We start from the raw sequence: 22,953 nt of genomic DNA, 5'->3' as shown, positions 1-22,953 counted from the left end.
GAACTGATGTTGAACCGATGCATCCTCTCATTTAAAATGAAGTTGTTGTTTCTTGAAGCTCAAATTGATGCATTGAAATCGCTTTGTGTCCGACCATCGCTGCAAACCCTCTGAACTCCATTTCATCAACAAATAAAAAAGCAAAGTTTGGATGATTTTATTTTGTATGAAACTGGTTTCCTTGGTAATATTAAGTTAGCTGCAGTTCTCTTCTAGGAACCTAACTCTGTATCAGGATGGTGCTTTGGACTATATCCGTCTTTTTATTTAGGACGTACTGTCTCTTTAAGAACTTAAACTCGGGAGTGTAGAAGAGCACAGTATGAACGTTGCATTTCTCATGGTCGCTGTCACATCGTCTTGTTTGTGCAGCAGCGATACAATCACGGCCTTGTGTTGTCCCAGAAAAAGGTAAAATTAGAACTCGGGTAATTACCCCACTGCGGAGGATTTCTTTTGTTGGTAATTAAGTCTTGACTGAAGGGTCCCACAGTTACATCACTGCTGTGTGCTTTGTGTGTGAGGGGCCCTTTGTGTGACAGCACAGAGAGGGGACACAGAGGAGTGATGTCATAGCTGGCAGGAAGCCTCCGGTCAGTGGTGGGGACAGAGAGCGGACACAAACAGCAGGACGGAGCTCTGCTGCCCCCTACAGGCTGTATTTGTTCTCCAATCAAAAACAGAGAGGGCTCGAGTAGAATCATCATGAGGTTTAATTTGAACAGATAAAATCATGAACACTTTGATTATCAAAATATTTTTCATTATAAAGACACATGTTGATATAAAAACACATTAATCACACACATTCAGAAAAACATCTCTGAACACACAAACATTCACTTACAATAAAATAAAGGTCTGAATCACAGAGCCAGTTACATCTTAACCTGGCTTCCTTTGATCCGCTGGGTACTGATGACCCCGAGTTGAGGAAGGATCATTTATTGGCGTGTTAGTGTCGGAGTGCCTGGAGACACGGTTGTTAAAAAATGTTTCTTTTACATTCAATCGGGACATATCACAGAGCTCCTGAAACTCCACAGAGAGATTCTTACGTGTAATTGTGTGTGGTACGTCAGGTAAACATTGCTTCCGTTCCGCTGCTACGTCACCTGCACACCCGAGCATAGACGGTAACCACAGCCACAGGCAGCGAGTAAAGGAGTCATAGGTGAACAGGGAATCAGGAACCCTAACTCAACGTCACAGATCAAAATCAATGGTTGGGCTCTTTAAACATCCTCAGCTCGCACAGTCTCACTCTGAAGACGTTCAGACTGAACTGTAAAGAAGTGTCCACATAATCATCTCCATGACGACGATCAGACCAGATTGAAACGCTCCTTCTGTATGTTAAAAAAGTCAAATTCTTATACTTCAGTTTAAAAGGTTGAATTTGAAAAACCTGACAGTTGTTGCTGCTTCCTGTTAGTATGTGAAGCCAGCCTCACACATAAAACTATTAGTTATGATAATAAAAATATCGGAATCAGTATCGGAATCGGATAGGAACTGAAAAAGTGGATTGGTGCATCTCTAAAACGTATTCTACAACTGACATTATTTTTTTGGGAAATTCTTTCAAGTTTCCTCCAGTGGCCCTTTGTGGTTATTAGATTGCCTCTACAGTGTCCTTGTGTCTTTAAACAGATTCTGCCTGTTAGAGAATCTGTTGATACTGGAAGTGTGTTTGGTCTGTTTTTAGTTCAAGTGATATCAAACGATCACACTCGAGCACGCTTTGACTGCATGCAGGAAAACAAAAAATGGGTGGAAATGCAATCAAAGAATCCTGTTAGAATTTTATGAGGTTGAGACATCTGGTATATAATAAAGTGTACACTGGCAGGATGAGACATTTAACCCCTCCAGAGGGTTCTGGTTCAATCTCAGGGTCTCCTATCAGTTTTGTTTTTTGCACTCGTACATGTGAACTCAAACAGTTGATTGTTTCACCCAGACTTTACCTGCAGTTTGTCTGACCTGCACACCCCCAGTAAGAGGTCTGCATGAAGTCAGGGTGAGTCCATGTGGGAATGTAGCAGGAAGTGTTCAGGAAATTCCCTGTGATGAAGTTTACATCACACGACTTCATACTCTGTTCTGCTCTCATGAATGTCCTTAACCCCAGATTTGTTGGTACTGTGAATACGTCCAATTACATTCAGGACTGATATCAAGGTAAAATCTTTAATTATAGCTTTGGGTGCCGTTTCTTCGTCCACCCTTTCTGTGTCATGGCATGTCCTTCCTCCTCCAAGCAAGTCAGGAAGATTTCACGGGGCAGACTGTCCTGAAATTTTCAGGATTGCATATACTATATATAAAAGCTTGATGATCTGCCTGTTTCAGACGTCCAACGGACAGGTAGAATTTTGTCCCAGCTGCTTTAAAATAAAAGGCACCTGATTAGGATGCGTTCCATCCTGAGTGACTTTAACAAATAAATCATATATCTAAATGCACCTACCCTCTATGCTACAGTAAAAACAAAGGCTTCTCTTATGGATTAGAGTTAGAGATTAAAGTAATGTAAAACTTCACTTGATTACTTTATATTCACATTGTTGTAAACTTCTGCTCACGATGCTCTGAACAGAATCCGAGCAGGTTAGCCGTGCGTAATCGTTTCAAATGAGCTGGCTTCATGATACCAGACGACATCCGTCAGGTCCAGAGACAGCTGGTGAACACTCTCGTGTTTTTTGTCATACAGGCTCTCTGGTTGTGCGCTTTAAGGCCCCTCACACGGCGGTGGTTTCCGCCCTCAGTGGCGCTCTCTGAGGGTTGGCTCTGGCTTGCTGCTTCTCCGCCTCTCTGCGTTTCCGCTCCTGCAGATAACGCTTCACTCCTCTGATCGTCTGGACGGTGAACACCGTGCCGGCGGTGTACAGGATGGCGGTGATGAGTCCGAACAGCGCCACGGCTGCGTCCGCCCCGCTTACATCACAGTTCATCCAGGTGTAGCCGCTGCGTGAGTACAGCCTCTCGCGCTGCTGACAAACGTCTGTAGAGTTTACCCTGATGATGAAGTGCAGGTAGAGCCCCACAGCCACCACATACATCACCGCACCCACCGCCTGAAACACCAGAGATCCATACAGAAGCTTTTTGGACATCACATGGGCCGGTTTGTTCCCGGCGACCACAAACAGCAAGGAGAGGACGCCAAACGTCAGGCTGAAGGCAATGCCGCCGTAGATGCCCGGCGCCCTCATCTGGCTGTACTGCATGTCCAGATCTCGTGCCTTCTGCAGCTCCGTGCCCTGCAGGTTGAAGTTGGAGTTGATGTCGAAGCCACCGAGCCCGCCCATGGCGGACAAGCCTGATGTCACCATCTGAGCCGCAACCACGCAGATCAGCACCAGGGCGTTGGTCAGAACAGCACAGATCAGCACTATGCCTACGGGGGTCGACACGTGAAGCAAGTTTGGAAAAACAATGTTAAACAGGATGAAAGTCTGAGGAAGCATGACTGAATCTTTGACCTGAATCCAAATGTAATCGCACGATTGACGATGTAATCCTTTGACCGCCCTGCCTTAAATATATTAATTTAGAGTCACAAAATGTTAAACAACAGCTAGGATGTTTATCACAAGTTACCAGAGCCCATGGTCGTGTTTCTTAATGTTGTGTTTTGTCTAACCTCACAACAAAACCCAAATATATTACATAAGAAATGCGATGAAACTGAAAAAAAAACAAGAAATCCTGAGATCTGAGGCTGAAAATAAAACATGCACAGGCTCTTATGCTCGATAAATTACTCAAATGATTACCTGAACATGAAAAGTGTTGTTTTTTTTGTGTTCTGACCAACACGTTGAGCTCTACACATCATGCCATGTTATTAACGTTTAGAGTATGACCCATTTTACAGCTATAGGTACATTAGATTAAACCTCAACATGGCTCATTTATCAAAAGGCCGTGTTGCCCTGCCAGACTGTGAGAAAGGAGGCGTGTAGCCCCCAGAGAACCGGTCCGTCCAGTATTCACAGAAGGAAGAACTAAGCTGCAGTGAGACTGAAACTGTGACTCAGCTGCTCATACAGGAAGAGATGTCGTTTGATTATTTTACTCCGATCAGGACTCACCTCTCCGGGAGCAAATGTTTGTGCATTGGGAGTCATGGTGCTCCACTCGAGGGACGTCCCGACCATGATGCTTTGGAGGGGAGTCAGCTTCTCTTGGGTAGTACGGGGGTCGAGAGGAAGACCTGGAACACAAAAAACATAATGCATGACACGTGGGAAGTTAAATAAAAACAGTTAAATCTTATTTTGGGCTGTTTAAAAGCATGTATGGAGCTACTGTCGCAAGTAATCGTTTCAAATGTTGTTTTATTTCATGCACATCAGCATATAGGAATAGTTATTGGTTATTCTGGTGTTTGTTTGTTTGTTATGGGGGGGTATTACATTGCTAAAAAAAAAATGGTGAAACCCCCATGCCATTGTTTAATCTGATGCATAAATATTGAAGCAGTTCAAAAAGAAAAATCGATGACAAAAGAGTCCCTTGAAGGAGAGGGATAGAAGGGTGAAAAATAAACAGAGACATAAACAATTAAGATGGTTAATCACAAACATTGACTTAGAGTTACTTTGTCCTTCACATAAACCCCTAAGGACTGTGTCAGGCTGTTAAAATTAAAATAATACACTGTACATTAGTGGTCCTGTTTTTATTATTATTATTCCAAACAACCACCAGTTGACTAAACTCATTAAAAAATAAAATAAAATAAAAATTCCAGTATTAAGAGCCTACATTAACTACAAACCTGTCGGATGATGAAGGTCTGTCACCGTGTGAGTCCCGGTAGTTTCGGTGGTCTCCGTTTCTCTCCCGGTGTACCCGGTTTGAACGGGGCGGCTGGCTCATAACGTCACCTTACGTCACTTTACGTCACCCTAGACACACAAAAAAACGTCCTTTGAACGAAATATAAAAATTGTCCCAATCAATCTAGAAACTATAATTTGATACAGAATCTTAAAATAACGCACATTATCTAATTTAATTTTAACATTAATGTTTAAATAACAGAGAGACAAACTGGGCTTCCTAGAGGTGAATACCTGCCGTTGACGTAAGATTACGTCAGAACGTCAAAACGTTAAAAGTAGAATTGAGTTCAAATATCAAACTTCTTAGAGTATTTTATGATGAAAATCAAACTAAAAGGGCCTTTTTTTCAACAAATATGCTTTCTAAACGTTGTGTCACGAAAGCTTGGAGCAGTTTTTAAACAGCTTGTAAGAGTCAAAAAGAGTAGCCATAGGTTTACAAGCAGGTGAAAGAAGCTAACTTTAGCCAAAAACGTTTGTCTTGCTATCGTTTTTATGACATGCGCAGTGTCGTTTCGACCGTAAAGAGTCAAAGATGAGCTTACCGTGAATATAAAATCGATGAAAACTACCAAAGTTTGTCTATAAGGCCATTATTGAATCCTCGAATCGAATCCCCCGCCCCGTTCAAACCCCGGTTTGAACGGGGCGGCTGGCTCATAACGTCACCTTACGTCACTTTACGTCACCCTAGACACACAAAAAAACGTCCTTTGAACGAAATATAAAAATTGTCCCAATCAATCTAGAAACTATAATTTGATACAGAATCTTAAAATAACGCACATTATCTAATTTAATTTTAACATTAATGTTTAAATAACAGAGAGACAAACTGGGCTTCCTAGAGGTGAATACCTGCCGTTGACGTAAGATTACGTCAGAACGTCAAAACGTTAAAAGTAGAATTGAGTTCAAATATCAAACTTCTTAGAGTATTTTATGATGAAAATCAAACTAAAAGGGCCTTTTTTTCAACAAATATGCTTTCTAAACGTTGTGTCACGAAAGCTTGGAGCAGTTTTTAAACAGCTTGTAAGAGTCAAAAAGAGTAGCCATAGGTTTACAAGCAGGTGAAAGAAGCTAACTTTAGCCAAAAACGTTTGTCTTGCTATCGTTTTTATGACATGCGCAGTGTCGTTTCGACCGTAAAGAGTCAAAGATGAGCTTACCGTGAATATAAAATCGATGAAAACTACCAAAGTTTGTCTATAAGGCCATTATTGAATCCTCGAATCGCTCTCCACTTTGTTGTGTTGCAGAGTCCAGGTGCAAACAGCTCCACCCTACCTGAAGGAGGAGGAAGGCGGAAGAGACGCGTTCAGGTGGATGTGGGTCACAGCTGGAGCTTCAGGTGTTTCCTAAAGAGTTTTTATGTTTCTGGATGAAGTTCAAGTCATTACCAGCTCGTCTGAATCAGACGCTTTGTGTGTTGTTATTCTTGTTGTAGTAGAAGTATTCCCGGATCCGGACCCGGATAACTACATGTTATTCTCATCTGTGAGGCCAAAGAAGCCTCTTTATACTCTTGTTGTTTAAGGGGGTGTTGACCTTTCAAGACGAGCAGACCCAGAGGACTGTCTGTCTGTCTGTCTGTCTGTCAGCCTGTTTGTCTGTCTGTCTGTCTGTCTGTCAGCCTGTCTGTCGGTCTGTCTGTCTGTCAGCCTGTCTGTCTGTCTGTCTGTCAGCCTGTCTGTCTTTCTGTCTGTCAGCCTGTCTGTCTGTCTGTGAGCCTGTCTGTCAGTCTGTCTGTCAGCCAGCCCGTCTGTCTGTCTGTCAGCCTGTCTGTCTGTCTGTCAGCCTGTCTGTCTGTCAGTCTGTGAGCCTGTCTGTCTGTCAGCCCGTCTGTCTGTCTGTCAGCCTGTCTGTCTGTCAGTCAGCCTGTCTGTCTGTCAGCCTTCCTGTCTGTCTGGCTGTCTGTCCGCCTGCCTATCTGTCAGCCTGTCTGTCTGTCTGGCTGGCTGTCTATCAGCCTGTCTGTCTGTCTGTCTGTCAGCCTGTCTGTCTGTCTGTCAGCCTGTCTGTCTGTCAGCCTGTCTGTCAGCCTGTCTGTCTGTCTGTCTGTCTGTCAGCCTGTCTGTCTGTCTGTCTGTCTGTCTGTCAGCCTGTCTGTCTGTCTGTCAGCCTGTCTGTCTGTCTGTCTGTCTGTTGCTGTGTTATAGCAGAGGAATGTAGATGTTTATGTGCCTCTATTATCAGCCAAGATATTAACATGCAGCTCACTGAAAAGCCTCGTTGTGTTCCCTCAACACTGTTTGGGATTCACTGTCACACATTCCTCGTTTTCATACAATATGTAGGCTGCTCAAATTCTTTACAGCAATACATTAAGATAAGCTGAAGGTCTGTTAGGGCTGCTCAATTATCCAGAATCCTAGTTACAATTATTTTTGATTGATATTATTTACAACAATAATATATAATAATAACAAATAAATGTACTATGTTTTTGGGGTAGTCTTGATGTAATCCTGTGGCCAAAATATAACAACGAACACTTTGAAACATTTAACACACATGACACAACCTTATAAGGACAAAACATGCACAACACCACATGCAGCACAGGCTGTCTGTCAGTCAGCCTGTCTGTCTGTCTGTCTGTTAGCCTGTCTGTCTGTCTGTCAGCCTTGATGTAATCTGTCAGTCTTGATGTAATCCTGTGGCCAAAATATAACAACAAACACTTTGAACAACACGACATGCAGCACAGTAATCGTTTAATTTAGATTCTCTTGTTTTCTTGATCGTGGGAACCCAAAATCTAAATTATAACTCGTTCAATTGCCAAGCCCTAAGGTCTATGACCTTCTAGGCAACCAGCTACTACCTGGAACAAGTCGGCCAACAGCAAGTCCAGATTGAGATGTTATACTTTTGCCATCAAAGTCATCTTTATTGTCAATTTTTTTCCAACCTTTTTCTCTGAACCATGGTGCAAGCAAAGTATAATAAGATTTTAAAAAATATAATACAAAAATACCAAATTTAAGGATAAAATAACAGACACACAAAATTACAAATTAATGTGCAAAAGATGTGCATTAAAAAACAACAGCACCAACAAATGTGCATGGACATGAAATTAACATCTCTGTGCAGCACATCAGTTTCATGTTCTGTATTGAAACTATGGCACCGAACCCACAACTGCTATGGTCCGCTCCCTGTGTAGCATCCCCACTCTGACATCTCTCCATTAATGCATGTCCACAGGTCCTGTTTGTGCATGTGTGTGAGAAGCATGTCTCTCCATAACAGAGTGTAAAACAGAATTTCCTTCAGGGATTAATAGAGTATTTCAAAATCTCCCCAAAATAAATTTCAGTATATATTGAAACTTCCTCATTAATGGTGATGATTTTCTGGAATGCAAACAGAGGAACACTCAGACCTTTTATGCAGTTTATTGAATTGTTGTAGGCCTACTGTCATGTTTTTGTAATGTCAGTGTTGTGAATCATACCGTCAGTGTCCACCAGGCGGCAGCACTTAAACCCGACGGCGCTGCAACTGTCAACTTCTTCCGGTTCCTTCCCTGATGTAAACAAATAACATGAGCCCAAAGTTACTGTCCGGTTAGTAGTTTTGTATTACGGTAGAGGCTCCCCGCTACACACTAGTCTGTCCTTCTGTTCCAGTCTTTATTCAGGAACATTGTTCTCCGTGCCGCTGCTCGGCCATGTTGTTTCTCCGGACCGCGGCTCTCAGCTGCAGAGCTGTGACCGCTCTGCGCTGCCTGCCCTCCGGCTACACCGCGTCCAGAACCACCGCTTCATACATCCAGGGCCAGAGCCCAGAGCCACGGATCCGGGAATACTTCTACTACATCGACCACCAGGGACAGGTGAGGGCATTTCATCTGAAATGTGTGTAATCTAAAGTTATATTTTCATACATTCATATTTTAAAAATCATATTTTATAACATAAATTGTATTGTAACATAAATTTTTATTAAGCTAAATATATAAACTTTTATTTTCACATGATATAATAATCTTAATTAATAATTATATTTTTTAAAAGAAAGCAAGCTGAATCGATCTTTAATGGAGAGTGGGTGGGCTTTAATACGTTTTCACTTCTTCACACTCCTTTTCAGACATGTTTATTAAATCACTTAGTGTCTGACATTTTCTTCTGCAGGTTACTTCTTTCCACTCTTAGTTATAAATATTTATTTTCTGCCTGTTTTTCATGTTCACCTTTGTTATTTGTTTCATATTTGGATAAGAATTCAAATACCCTCCTGACATGACATGTTGGTGTGCGCCTCACTTTCAGCTTTTCCTCGATGACACTAAAGTGAAGAACTTTGTCACCTGCTTCAAAGGTAAAAACACAACACAACACACAAACACACAACGCAACACGACGTGATTATTGAACACTAGAAATGTAAGCATGTAACAACTCTTAACTCTGCCCGGATCAAGAATCTTTACCTGGAACTAAAATAACCTCCAGCTCATGAAAGAGCCAGAAGAGACAATCTGTTCATTTAACAGCAAAAACAACATCCCAGTGCGTCCACAAACAAAATAATAAACACAAGATCACTTTAACTCCAACAGGCTGAAAAACTGTTTGCTCTCTTTCAGTCAACTGTCTGTTATCACCTGGAATATTGGCTTTAAACACACACAAACACACACACAGACAGGAAAATATAATGGCAAAATATAAACCGCCATGTTGGTTCTAACATTGACCTTTAGTCCCATTTCATTGCGTATGTTTATTAATTTAATATTTCAAAACATCAAGTCAGCTTTGTTTTATTACGATAAAATATAAATTAATTTGTGAATTTCTTGGGATATCCTACAAATAATCACGACATCGTAAAGACTGGACTTTTTTTTGTTGGGAATTTGTTGATGATGAGAAATAAACAGAGAAGAGACAGATTCTCAGGATAAATAATACAATATAATAATACAATTCTTTATTGTCCCCCAGGGGGTAATTTGTCGTCACAGCTTTGCACAGTTGGCCTTTGGATACATGTAAATACAAGGAGGAAGACATAAACAGTAACCATAGCAACCAAAATAAAAGTCAACGTGCGAGTTTGGTGAGAGCTTCAGAAGCCAAGGGGACAAAGGTTTTTTTTTTTCCCCCGATCATACGATATTGTGGTAATGTTTCCCAAAGTAGGTTCTGACTAGTGATCGTGCACGTTTTCCACAACATGATAAATGTGTTTTAACATTTTATCATCCCTTCTTATTCTCACCAGATAAAAAGTTCCTGGTATTCTTCTTCAGTCGGCTGCGTTCCAATGGGAGCGGTCGTTACGAGGAGGACTTTCCCTTCCTGTCCCTGTGCGGCAGGGAGAGGAACTTCTTGCGCTGTGACGACCGTCCCGTGGTTTTCACACACCTCCTGCAGAGTCCCGACCAGGAGCTGCTCTCGTACTGCGGCGGGGCGGAGAAGCTGACCGCGCCGTTCCGCCCTGAAGCTCTTTACATGCATCCTGCGAGCGGGCGACTTTACCACCCCTGTTTGGAGCGTGGAGGGGGCGTCGGTCTGGTCAGGTCGGCGCTGGCCATTGAGCTCAGCCCGTTTTTTGTTTATGACTCAAAGCAGGGCCAATCAGAACAGCCCACTCACTTCCTGTGGGGAGGACAGAAGCACGAGCTGAGCAATGAGCTCGCAGCAAGTCTCCCCACTGCAGATGGAGAACAAGGAGAGCTGGGATAATGACAGACCTGCTCTGAGGTGAATTTAGAACTGAGGAAAAGATGAAGACTCAACAGTGACATCATGATTGTTGCTGTTTAAAGCCTGTCCCAAAGGTCCAGGGTGTTCAGTTTCACTGGCTACTGTAGATGTTTCCAATCTTCTTTAAGACACTTTAAACAACAAAGCAACATCTACATGTGATCCTCATCATTTCTCTTTAGATTCTCTGGATTGTCATTTTAATTTTGGTCTCGGAGAGGTCGGCAGAAGAAAGCAAAGATAAGGACACAAGTCTAAAAGATAAACATGCTGTAGATGGGTTTCTTTTCTTTCCATTGAATCAAATCTATACCTTTTTATATTCATCAGCATGACCTCAATGCTGGCGAGCCTGCAGGTGTTCAGACTCTGAGGCGCTGTGTGTTCATGTTTAAGATCACATGCATGCTGAATCTTAACATCCTCATCCTGAACATATGAAGGTAACGATGGCAGCTTTAGCAGAAAAAAGCGGCGAGTGATAAGTTGGCACGTTGAGTCATACAAACTTAATATATAAATACTAATATATTTTTAAATCATGTCTCTTTTTGCTAATTTTTTTGAGCTGTGCTACTTGAATGCTAAATGGACTTGAGCTTTCTTTTCTAGTCTTCTGAATACTCAAAGTGCTTTTACGCCGCAGGTCACACCAACGCATCCACACACTGATGGTAGAGGCTGCTTTGTAAAGTGTCCATCAGAAGTAACTCATCCATTCACACACATTCATACGCCACTGATGAAGCAACGGGAGAAACTTGGGGTTAAGTGTCTTGCCAAAGGATACATCGGACATGTAGCTGCAGGAACTGGGGATCGAACCCCCGACCTTCCAGTTAAGAGACGACCGACTCTACTACTGAGCCACAGCCTTCCTGTAGCCACCGTGATGTTACCAATTGCTTTTTGAACCTACCTTCTCAACCCCTGAGTTCTGCATCCTTTTTTTTTTTGAAGAGGAAGTGACCATATTTGGGTGACAGGGTGGACACGCTTTGAAGACCCACTGAGCTACAGCCGCCCCTATCATAACTAAATATGGAGAATATGTATACTGGTGTGCTCACATTGGAACTACACACTTAAATAAGTTCATGGAATAATATTTAGAGAAAAAATATTTGAACCTAACAACACAAGAAGAGTTTCTTTGCAGTTTAAATGTGTTTTATTGAAACAAAACAAACTCATGAGAAATATCTGAGAAGCTACGACTTATTGTTCACAGTGAGAGCCTCATTGAATAAAACTGGACATTGTAGATGATTATCTTTCTCTTGTTTGTGCTGGAGTTTTGGACAAGAAATGGTTAAACTTGACCTCCTGCAGGTGTTACCCATGTCCATGTCATGTGCTGATATGCAAATAAAAAGTGCATTTAATATTCCCCTTTAAGTATTTATATTTGAAGCTGTGTATAATTTCTTGTCCCATCATTTGCATGGTGTTGTGGTCATCTTGCAGAAAAGGTTGAGTGATAAACTTCTGGAAACGATTCGACTGGTTGCTGTGATTTAAAGTGACATGCTTTATCTGTGCCTTTCACACAGTTACGTTTTGAACACTTCTGTACCATTGATCCTCTTTCAGGACATCACAGGGCGACTTCCTCTGGAGAAGGTAACAGTATCTGAAAATTATTGTAGCTCTAAATTAATTTAAATGTCACCTGATAAACTATTTGATCGTGCCCTCTGAAACTGGAAGTGCAGGATGTTTTCAGCTCGTCGTGTCTTGCCCTGCCTGCCTGCCTGTCTGCGTAGCGTATTCGTAGAGTCCCCCTGCTCTGTTGTTGTTGCCTTCTGTAGGTGAAGGAGCCAGCGGGGACTTCAGAGAACTGCAAGTCCCAGAGATCTCGGCATCAGTGAACCTGGAACCAGCGCTTGAATAACATGGCAGCGCCGAGCAGCAACACATGCGGGGCTATGGAGCGGTCTGTCCGGGAGCGGGTCCCTCCGCTGCTCACGGACCTGTACCAGTTCACCATGGCGTACGCGTACTGGCGGGCCGGCCGGCACCAGGAGCCCGCCGTGTTCGAGCTTTTCTTCAGGGACAACCCGTTCGGCGGCGGCTTCTCGCTGTTCGCCGGGCTGCACGACTGCATGCTGTTCCTGCGCAGCTTCAGATTCACAGACGAAGGTGAGGAAGGAATCACAAACTTTATGCGTCTTTTTTATTATTATTTACAAATCAGCATGTCAACAGATTTAATGAATGACTGTGTTTTATTATTATTATCAGGTCAGCATGACTTTGCGTCCCTTCCCCTCCCAACTCCTTTTACGCATACCAGTGTGGTTGCGCAATTCGTGACCGTGTGAGGGTCTCAATGAGAGAAAGTATTTCAGTGAAGCCTGACGTTTAGCTGTGAACTTTAGCACACAAGAGTGATCTGTAATCTCTTGTGTGTAGTCAGGAACAGGACATTTGGAAACATGGCGCACATGCCTGTCAAGAAAGTTAATTAAAACTTTTTTTGAGTGCAAATAGCTGCAGGCGCTCATTCAGTGTGACGCAGGTAATACAGAGTCACACCAAAATGTATCTAAAGAAACAACATCAGATGTTTTACTTTACCGAGTGGTTTTTAAAAAACATGACCTATGGGAGCTATAAACAAGAAGCTTTTTACACATGTTTGAAAAAGATATTACAGGGGCACGTTACAAGGAGAAAGGGGCGTGTCCATACTTTTTTCTACTGGGGTGGCCCATCTGGGGCACTGACTTATGCAGGGGTGGCATTTAAAAAAGAAAATAACACAAGAGATGGCAACATACCATATCAGCAGGGGTGTATAATAGACACCTCCCATATTTCCCTTTCAGCCTCCACATCATCTTTTGTTATTGTTTTGATTGAGAACGCCCTGGTGGAGGAATTTACATACTGTGCGTTTAAAGACGTAAACTCACAACATTTGTGCAGCAGAGAGAATAACTGTAACACTTCTCTAAGCACCCCCAACTGAAACATCGACTTCCAGCGTCCCTGAATTGAAGGTACTCACAAAAGGAAACGTGCTACGCTGACATGTTAGTAACACAACCTGAATAGTTCATTTTAACACAAGTCCCGCCTCTGACACGGCAAACAGCTGATCGTGGTTTGGGCATTTTTTGGGGTGACACCTGGGGTGGCCAATACGATTTTAAAGGGGGGCCCCATTCCACCCCGCTGGACACACCTCTGCAAGTAGAAGCCCTGCTGTCTAGTAAACGTCATTCTAATCTCATGTTATGACCGATTCATTAATGTAGAATCAGGTGCCATTGATGCATTGTTTTCTGTGAAATAGAACTGTTATAATACTGTGCTTCACATCTGAGTAACTTGTAAAGACATGGCAGCGTCTCCGATATTATACGACGGTTGAATGTATGAAGTGATTGGCTGACTGGTGGAGCGGGAGCTAATTTTAACAGCTTTACATGCGGTACAGTACAATGATTCATGTTTCAGTTACTGCTCGTATTACCTGCATGTAAAGTCTTGGGAGTATATCACTGAGGAACATAACTTTGATTTTTATCTTTTAAACGACATAGAAAGAAAAGCACTTAACGGAAACCTGTAGCCTCACAGTGAGGAGGTTCCTGGTTCAAATCCCAGTTGGACAGGAGCCTCTCTGTGTGGAGTTTGCATGTTCTCCCATGTGCATTCTCTCCGGGTACTCTGGCTTCCTCCCAAAGTCCAAAGACATGCATGCAAGTGCCCGGTGTGACTGTGAGTTTGGCTGGTTGTCTGTCTCTATGTGTCTGCCCTTTGATTGACTGATGAACAGTCCAGGGTGTACCCCGCCTCTCGCCCAATTACAGCTGGGATCGGTCCAGCAACCCTGATTGGGAAAAGCGGTACAGATAATGGATGGATGAATCAGCACGTTTTCCTTGTCTGTAATATCTAAATAGGCTACCATCAGTAGGGCAAAGTTTAAAAGTAGTTTAAAGTCTAAACAGCAAAATGTTGAGTTTCTGTGCGACGCTGCGATCAGAGAGTCACAAACTAAAAGTCTACATTTCACATCTCTGAAGTCTGTTTGTAGCCACTGCATCAGATGAGCAGCACATGGGGTTTATTAGATTTAGCTCTGTCTCATTTAGTAAGCGTGTGTGTGTGTGTGTGTGGTGACAGAACATGTGAGGGGAGGGGACACATGGACATGTGCTGCTTGTGTAAGACCACATGTGTGTGTAGCATGAAGGATGCCCTCTGCCGTTGCTCTCGCTGACATTGTTTCAGCTGTTGTTTTATTTTGTTCCCCCCCCCCAATCCAGATGTTGAGTTCCTGCGCTCCGTGCTGCCCCCGGTGACAGACCCCGCATTCTTCAAGTTCCTGCGGGAGCTGGACTGCTCGGCTGTCACTCTCCGCTCTGTCCCGGAGGGCACTGTGGTGTTCGCCAGGGTGAGCAGAGGGGCGTCAGGGTGGAGGTCAAAGGTCACATACCCGAGGGGTCAGGAGGACTAACCTGTGCTACATGTGTCATATGTCTGCAGGTGCCTCTGATGGAGGTGTCGGGACCGCTGGCTGTGGTTCAGCTGCTGGAGACCAGTTTACTGTGTCTGGTGAACTACGCCAGGTAACGACCCACACAAACACATGTAGGCAAAAAAAACATGAGTCTGGTTCTGCTCGAGGTTTCTGCTGGGTCTTTGTCAACAATACAGTCTAGACCTGCTCTTTGAGAAAAATGTCTTGAGATAAGATTTGGCGCTATGCAAATAAAAATTGGTTGATGGTCTTCACTGTAGCCACTTTAACACTGCAAGAATGTTTCCCCAAGGATGAGGAACATTTAGAAGAAGAACAAAAATAAGAACAGCCCTCCAAAATAGTTTCGAGCAGACGCTCAAAACATACACAGGTGGGACTAATTTATACTTGTCCAAAGTAGGTACTAGTCCACCCCAGCAGAGGGAGTCTCCACCATACTGTACATCTTTCAACACCAGAGCAGTAAATCAGCAGGATTAATGAACCTTTAGAAGATCTCTGTGTCTCCATTGCAGGGACGAGTGTGTCATTTTAACTTTTAGGTACAATGGTTGTAAACTTTTTCAGTAGAAGAGATCAACACATGCAGCTCTCCAGCTACTTTCAAGGTCATCAAAGTTTTGTAAAATTGAGGAGAAACTGGTGCAGCCATGTAAAAGTTCTATTTCACATTGGTGTCAAACTCAGCCAGCCGGAGCTTTGCATTTATAACCCTGTATAAAAGTTTGGTTCTGGTAAAAAAGACATACAGCTGTCTGTTTCTTGTCCTGCCTTCTTCTCTCTATCTCTCTATCTCTCTCTCTCTCTCTTCAGTCTGGTGTGCAGTAACGCAGCCCGCTTCCGCCTGGCAGCCGGCCCCGAGAGGAAGCTGCTTGAGATGGGCCTCAGGAGGGCTCAGGGACCAGATGGAGGTCTGACCGCCTCACGGTACACATACATCGGAGGTGAATTCTGTCTGTCCCTCAAATATTCCTGTTGAGCTTTTCACTTCATTCCTTTCAGGTTTTTTTTGCACATTTATAAATAATGAAACCAGCTGATCTAATAATGTCGACAAAAAGACTGACTCTGATCATCTGTCCTGCAGGGTTTGATCTAACCAGTAACGTTCAGGCTGGTTTCCTGTTTGGGATCCCTGTTGCAGGGACCATGGCGCACTCATATGTCACCTCTTTCACCTCCCTGGAGGAGGTCTGGCCACAAGTGAGTAAACAACCCCGTTTCCACCAAGCGGTCCGGATCTGTTCTGTACACAGACGTTTTCACCGTCAAAAGTTGGGAAGGAACCAAAATAACTGATCCGGACCGTCCTGCTTTTTGCTACCCTTCTGGTTGGGGTGCCAAGTGTACCAAAGTTTGGGACAGACTTGAGAGAAAAGTCAGGAGGCTTGTTGTTAACAGTGGATTTGACAGCGCGAAGGACCACAGTGATAGAAAACTTTACTGTCATTTTGAAAGAGTTCCTGTTCCTGTCTCCTCTGATCAGATCTTTTATACTGAAAAAACTGAGATGAAATCACAGTCACATGTCTGTATGTTTCTGCTCAGACTCTTGTGGCAGTGAACGGGGATCCCGATCCGGTGGACATCATCTCACTGACGAAGGGCTGGTTGAGTCGTGTGTGCGAGCTTCTGGAAGCGCAGCCTGGGAAGATCCGTGAGGGCGAGTTGGCTGCGTTTTTGTCCTACGCCATCGCCTACCCTCAGAACTTCCTCCCTGTGATCGACAGCTACAGTGTCGGCTGGTAAATATTGATGTGATGACACGTGGCTGCTTTAAGGTAGAGCTAAACCAAGAAAAAGGATGAGGTCTTCTAGAAAATATCACAATAAAAAGGTTGAATTTCTGTAGAATCCTTTTTCTGCATTGGTTGTATTATAGGTCATTTAAAGGTCCAATCTGTAAGATATTTAGTGACTGAAATGATAAAGTGAGCTTACTATATGATCAGACATTAAGGAAACATGCTATGTTGAAGTGCTGGCTTCTCTGACAACAATGCAGCAGCCAGTATGTCCTCCTTCTAACTTTAGATTCTGGTCCTGAATGCTCTGGATTTGTTTGGACCAGAGAAGGTAGGCAGTTTAAAATCACCCCCAACACGGCCGTTTTGGACGCCCCTCGGTTTTCCAGATATGAGAGCAGTTATCAGGTCAAACCAACAGGTGTTGCAGCAATGGAAGCGGGCAAGAGAACTGGTTCAGATAGAAGTGATTGTACCGACCTAAAAAGCCTCTGCATGTTTCTAATAAGCTCCATGAGCAGAAACGTGCTCAAACTAGGATCAATATTGGAGATGCTTTTTGAAAAATGGAGAGAGGTTAGAACCCAGAAAGGTTTACAGACCGATGCAGAGCTGGCTAAACACTGAAGCTTCAGTGTCCACCACATGGTGACCTGCGTGAGCATCAACTCTAGAGGAGGGGGCGGGGGGAGACAGCTCTCTGCAATGTTTTGTTACAGAGAAAAACAAAGTACTTTGTTGTCTAAAATGTTTTCAATAATTCATCTGTTTAGAATCATTTGTAAAATACTTGAGAATCATCATTTAGTAGGTGATCTACTGACTCATCCCGGTGTCTGTGTCTCATCTCAGCAGTGGTCTGTTGAACTTCTGTGCCGTGGCCTTGGCTCTGTGTGAGCTGGGCTACCAGCCTGTCGGCGTTCGTCTGGACAGCGGCGACCTCTGCAGGCAGTCGGTGGATGTCCGTCGTGTCTTCAGACTCTGCAGCGAGCAGTGAGTGAGGTGCCATGCTGTGTGTGTGTGTGCATCACTTTGACATTAAAACTGTACAATGAGAATATATCATACTCCTCATGACGACTGATTGTATATTTGTTCACTCTGAATCTTTTTTTTCTTCATCTTTGCAGTTTCTCAATCCCCGCCTTTGATTCACTCACCATCGTTGGGACCAATAACATCTCAGAGGAAAGCATGGCTGAGCTCAATAAGAAGGTGAATTCACTGAACATGACCAATAGTTTGGATAAACCAAGCGGCAACCAATTTAATGAACGATAGTATCAAGATGTACCCACGGTTTTTAAAAAATGACTAATTTAAACAGGTATGGATCTAGTTTGATCTTGACTTGTATCAAATCTAAATTTAAGACTCTTTCAATAGACAGCTCTACTCTTGGTCGATGTTGTGTGCCCTCAAAGCGTTTACCTCTGAATATTCTGTATGTGATCATTTCAGGAGAATGAGATCAGCGTGGTCGGTGTTGGAACACATTTAGTCACCTGCACCAAACAGCCCTCACTGGGATGTGTGTATAAGGTGAAGTGTTCAATGCAGATCTCAAACTTATGTCTTCTACCAGTTATTTTTCAACATTTTCATGGAGAACATTTGTCTCTGTGACACAGCTGGTGGAGGTGAGGGGGAATCCCAGGATGAAGATCAGCGAGGACCCAGAGAAAAGCACCGTCCCAGGGAGGAAATCTGTCTACAGGCTCATAGACGCTGAGGGTGAGAATCCATCTTTATCCCCTGCTGCAAACCAGGTCAACGCACAAATTGTTCTTGCTTTGCTGTGTTTTTTTTTTTGGAACCAGAAGTGACTTGGGCTGGATCAAAAGGAGGAGATGCAATGTTGTCACTATCCTTGCAGGTTGTTGTGCTAGCGACATGCCAAACAAAGGGAGATAGATAGATTTTTTTTTTTCATTCGCCATGGACGTCACAATCACAAGAATAAGATCGCGGATACAAGAGGCCGAAATGAGTTTCCTCCAGAGGGTGTCTGGGCTCAGCCTGAGAGAGAGGGTGAGGAGCTCGGAGTAGAGCCGCTGCTCCTTCACATTGAAAGGAGCCAGTTGAGGTGGTTTGGGCATCTGTTAAGGATGCCTCCTGGACGCCTCCCTTTGGAGGTTTTCCAGGCATGCCAAATTGGGAGGCGACCCCGGTGCAGACCCAGAATATGCTGGAGGGATTTTATATCCCGTCTGGCCTGGGAACACTTGGGATCCCCAAGGAGGAGCTGGAAAAAATTTGCTGGGGAGAGGAAAGTCCGGGTTGACTTACTGCACCTGCTGTCACAGCGACCCAACCTCGGATATACGAGGAAAATGGATGGCTGGATCACAATCACATTGGACGAAGCGGATGTGTTGTTCAAGTGTTTTAGCACACTTGCTAATTCTCAACACTTGTCCACAGGAGGCTTTTGAGAGAAAAAGTTAAGGAATGTAAAACATGTTTTTCTTTTCTTCCCTACAGGCCATCCGTTCCTGGACCTGGTGAGTCTGGCTGTGGAGTCTCCTCCAGAGGCTGGAGTTCCTCTGAGCTGTTACCCTCTGGCCTGTGATAAGTCCTCCGTCTCAGTCACTCCAGCTCAGGTCACGTGTCTGCGTCAGGAGGCGTACTCAAAGGGACAGGTGAGGATGGATCATGACTATTCAAACATAAAGACTCATTTTGACACCTTTTCCTTGGCATCATCCATCCATTATATATGCCTTCTTGATCCATCACAACCATAAATGTGGTTTAACATCCAAACAGAGTCTAAAAAGTCTAGAGAGAGCGATCTAGAGAAAGTCTAGAAATAGACGTCAAGTCTTGATAAAGTGTACATCTTCTGGACCTGATAAATGAGACACTTGAGGAGTCATTTGGTTTTCATGGGGAGAACATGTGCATTAAGTCTTCATTTGTATTCAGAGTCTCTCTTTCTCTAGTTTTATACCTATAACAACATCTGAAAACAGCAGCTTCAAGGGTTTTTTGTGGGAGTGTTTTGATGGTATTGTGTAGTAATGTAGTAAATATGCACATTTGAAGAGCTGCATCTTGTTGAGAGATATAATGTGACAGGGTTTCTTTGCTTTTTGGAGGGTATAAGAGGGCATCTCGAAGGCACTGGATTGCATTTGTAAGCGAAGTGTATCCAGTGAGCATGATCTAAAGTACTTAATGACAACTTTTATTTGAATTTTAGCCAAAACAAACCTTTCATGGAGCCTAACAAATCATTAAGAATAACACTTGATGAGACTGCCGAAGCAACAGAGTCCACTACACGACGTTATAATGAGAATATTTGCCTTCATATCAATGCTATGTGTAATCCAATGGAATGACAACGTCCACAAAAGAGAGGAGAACAACATACTGACGAACAGAAAACATAATGCAGCCGTTTAATTACGTGCACGGAGATCGTAGTGGTCACGTGCAGACACTTTAGGCAGTCACTGTATATAAACGTCACTCGGGTCCCATTGGCTCGAATTTAAATCTCCGGAGTATATGCTGCTGCGTTCTCACATCAGCTCACTCTGACTTTCTGCGGATAAAATACTTGAGGTCTGGCCGAAGAAACTCCGGGTAATGTCTGCGCGAAAAATGCGGCTGTTTGCGTTCACACATAGCCTAAAGCCCCTCCGGGTAGCCAAATCTCGGGAGTTTTTCAGGAGATTTCCGTATGTGTGAAAAGGGTTCACTTTAAGGCATTGCACTCTTCAAATCAAGACAATATTGTGGGAGTTTAACATTTCCTAATGTGGCTCCCTCCCTTTCTAGGTCACACACCCTCCGTGCAGTGCTGCAGAAACTAGAGCAAAGGTCCAGAGCTCCCTCCAGACTCTGCACCCTCGACACAAGAAGCTGCAGAAGCCCGACTCTTACACAGTGAGTTTCACTCACACAAGCACAAAACCTGCATCCTAAAAAAACAAAAAAACAAAAAACCCGAACTCCATACAGCTTCATTACAGCAGCTGCACTTTTGTAACGTTATGTGAGATTTTATTTGTCTCTTCTTTCCCAACAGGTGGCGCTATCAAAGCAGCTACACAACCTGGTCACAGAGATTCGAAGAGGAAGTACCAACAACAGCAACTTTCTCTTAGCCAACTAAACATCATTCTACAAAGCTGTTTCTCTTTTTAACTTGAACCTTTTCCAAAGTGCCTCAAACACAAAGTCTGTTTGTAGTTTGTAGTGATAATAATAATAATAATAATAATAATACATTTTATTTATAAGCGCCTTTCAAGACACGCAAGGACACTGTACAACAATCAACATTTTAAAAACAGCGATGGATTAAAAAAAAAAAAAAAAAAAAAAAACAGCATACAATAAAGAAATGAAATGTGATAACAGTGTTAACAGTGTCCGTCCCACCATCCTGTATCTTGTGTTCAGAGCTAATGTCCATACATGAAGAGGGTTTAAAAACACAGAAATCTACAAGGAACCCAGTGGGGTCACTCAAGAGAAAACACCTTTTCCTAACCTCATCATCATGGACTTCATTCTGCTGGAAACTCTGGTTTTTGATGGCTCGACAAAAGACACTGCCCAACATTTTAAACTGATGAACAGTCAGTCACGCTCGCTATATCAACGATGTGGAAATCTAAAGAAGTTATTAAATGGAACCAACCTTATTTGTTTTCTCTACTTTTGTTTGTTTTGAGTGATTGAGAAAAAACAAGATTGGCTGAAAACACAACAGAATTTTAAACCGCTAATTATCTGTAACTGTAGTTTTAAGGGTCACATATTGTGCAGAATACACTTCACCATGTTCCTCTAACACTAACATGTGTCCCTAGTCAGTCTACAAACCCCCCAATGATGAGAAAAGTCCATCCTCTCCGTCTTTTGCCTGCCCCACTTTTCAGAAAATGTGTGCTCAAACAGGCCGTTTGGAGATTTTCCCTTCATGACATCACAAAGGGCAGTAGCCCCTCCCCCAGGTGGGTGACACTCCCACAGCTAGGTGTTTGTTCTGCCCTCTGTGTCTGCCGTCTCACCGTAAACAATAGGACATGGAGCGAGAAAGACCGAGTACACCCAAGGCCTTCCAGAGAGGGGGCGTGGTCAGACACAGCTCATTTACATTTAAAGGTACAGACACAGAAACAGCCTGTTCTGAGCAGGGCTGAAATAGAGGAGTTTATAGGCGTGATCAAATACAGGATCAAAGTGGATTTAGAACAAGACACTTCACACATGTTTTAGGGAGCTCTGAGATGTATTTACACTGGTTGAAGAGGAGGAGGTTATGTGACCTTTAATACTCTAATGTATACTAACAACAATCTAACCATAAGAACGTCATGATTGTAAATGCTGTAAACAAAAGGTTAACACCACTGTTGACAGGAAAAGGTGACTCTTGAAATTGGAGAGCGATTTTTTCCAAATAAAATTTAATAAACATGTTAATTAGACTGTTAGTGTTTTTTTCTTTTAAAGGTTTATTTTTTGGCTTTTTTGTGTCTTTATAACGTCTGACAGACGTCACGAGCAAATGGAAAGCACTCCCTTTGACAAATGCTAAATTATTACTTGCTTATTACTAAGTAGACCTTTGAGTAATAATTGATCAGTAATATGAATCATTGCTGCCACTATTCATTCACCAGGTGTGACCTTCTTTTCCACAAATAAATATCAGTGTCTTTGAATACGTCTATCCCCAACTCCCACACTGGTGTCACATGATGTGCTGTATTACTAGTTTATTGCTGTTCCAGGTTCATTTAGTGTAATTAAAGGGCTCCTTCACGGGACATATTTCATATTACAAACGCCTACCTGGCAGTGCAAAGTTCTCCTGTGTGTGATATTTTATATTTAGACTAAACAGTGACATGAGAAAGTATATTTCTCCTCTCTCCCCTTGCCTCTACTTTCCTGCTGCAGGACATGTGTGAAGTGCTTCCTCTGCGTCTGATTGGCTGCCTGCTGACCAGTGGTAGCGGTGGTGGTTGTAGTAAGGCGCACATATGGAGCCGATTAGACGCGGAGGGGCTGTGATGTCATCGGTATCTCTCTGAGGCGGTCGGCCCTGGAGGTGAATCTCACACTCTGAGCCTTCAGCTGATGTGTTTTCCATTTCA

General features: G+C 43.2%; 3 protein-coding genes across 4 annotated transcripts; 2 read left to right on the top strand and 1 right to left on the bottom strand.

The window, feature by feature from the left end:
* Window positions 1-792: 792 nt before the first annotated feature.
* Window positions 793-6,236, bottom strand: si:ch211-191a24.4 (uncharacterized protein LOC100150331 homolog). Its single transcript, XM_061034197.1, has 5 exons — window positions 6,032-6,236; window positions 5,405-5,549; window positions 4,793-4,922; window positions 4,104-4,225; window positions 793-3,406 (listed from the first exon to the last, which is right to left on the bottom strand). Exons 3-5 carry the CDS (start codon window positions 4,891-4,893, stop codon window positions 2,748-2,750), a joined length of 882 nt encoding a protein of 293 aa, XP_060890180.1. The 5' UTR covers window positions 4,894-4,922; window positions 5,405-5,549; window positions 6,032-6,236; the 3' UTR covers window positions 793-2,747.
* A 2,143-nt stretch (window positions 6,237-8,379) lies between these two features.
* c3h8orf82 (chromosome 3 C8orf82 homolog) lies at window positions 8,380-11,977 on the top strand. The gene is made up of 4 exons (XM_061034209.1): window positions 8,380-8,706; window positions 9,146-9,194; window positions 10,104-10,585; window positions 11,235-11,977. Exons 1-3 carry the CDS (start codon window positions 8,542-8,544, stop codon window positions 10,565-10,567), a joined length of 678 nt encoding a protein of 225 aa, XP_060890192.1. The 5' UTR covers window positions 8,380-8,541; the 3' UTR covers window positions 10,568-10,585; window positions 11,235-11,977.
* Window positions 11,978-12,350: 373 nt separating this feature from the next.
* On the top strand, window positions 12,351-22,281 carry naprt (nicotinate phosphoribosyltransferase). 2 transcript variants are annotated; one of them, XM_061034206.1, is made up of 13 exons: window positions 12,351-12,730; window positions 14,869-14,996; window positions 15,089-15,171; window positions 15,900-16,030; window positions 16,174-16,289; window positions 16,635-16,831; window positions 17,687-17,824; window positions 17,962-18,046; window positions 18,293-18,373; window positions 18,463-18,565; window positions 19,316-19,473; window positions 20,621-20,728; window positions 20,871-22,281. In XM_061034206.1, exons 1-13 carry the CDS (start codon window positions 12,484-12,486, stop codon window positions 20,955-20,957), a joined length of 1,662 nt encoding a protein of 553 aa, XP_060890189.1. In that variant the 5' UTR covers window positions 12,351-12,483; the 3' UTR covers window positions 20,958-22,281. The 2 variants fall into 2 exon arrangements, with proteins under 2 accessions (XP_060890189.1, XP_060890188.1); XM_061034205.1 differs by having other exon boundaries at window positions 12,353-12,730; window positions 17,684-17,824.
* Window positions 22,282-22,953: the final 672 nt, after the last annotated feature.

Source organism: Labrus mixtus, chromosome 3 (assembly GCF_963584025.1).
Source record: "Labrus mixtus chromosome 3, fLabMix1.1, whole genome shotgun sequence".
In the NCBI taxonomy this organism is placed as follows: Eukaryota; Metazoa; Chordata; class Actinopteri; order Labriformes; family Labridae; genus Labrus; species Labrus mixtus.
Note: the sequence above shows the minus strand (reverse complement) of the source record. Positions and strands in the feature narration are given on the sequence as shown.

Bases quoted from the DNA above. Each gene is read 5' to 3' on its own strand.
- si:ch211-191a24.4 (XM_061034197.1), bottom strand. From the start codon at position 4,893: ATGAGCCAGCCGCCCCGTTCAAACCGGGTACACCGGGAGAGAAACGGA. The intron at 4,226-4,792 runs GTTTGTAGTTAA...TTTGTGTTCCAG, and splicing joins AGACCTTCATCATCCGACAG to GTCTTCCTCTCGACCCCCGT. The intron at 3,407-4,103 runs GTGAGTCCTGAT...CGACCCCCGTAG, and splicing joins AAACATTTGCTCCCGGAGAG to GCATAGTGCTGATCTGTGCT.
- c3h8orf82 (XM_061034209.1), top strand. From the start codon at position 8,542: ATGTTGTTTCTCCGGACCGCGGCTCTCAGCTGCAGAGCTGTGACCGCT. The intron at 8,707-9,145 runs GTGAGGGCATTT...CCTCACTTTCAG, and splicing joins ACATCGACCACCAGGGACAG to CTTTTCCTCGATGACACTAA. The intron at 9,195-10,103 runs GTAAAAACACAA...TATTCTCACCAG, and splicing joins CTTTGTCACCTGCTTCAAAG to ATAAAAAGTTCCTGGTATTC.
- naprt (XM_061034205.1), top strand. From the start codon at position 12,484: ATGGCAGCGCCGAGCAGCAACACATGCGGGGCTATGGAGCGGTCTGTC. The intron at 15,172-15,899 runs GTAACGACCCAC...CTCTCTCTTCAG, and splicing joins TGTCTGGTGAACTACGCCAG to TCTGGTGTGCAGTAACGCAG. The intron at 19,474-20,620 runs GTGAGGATGGAT...CTCCCTTTCTAG, and splicing joins AGGCGTACTCAAAGGGACAG to GTCACACACCCTCCGTGCAG.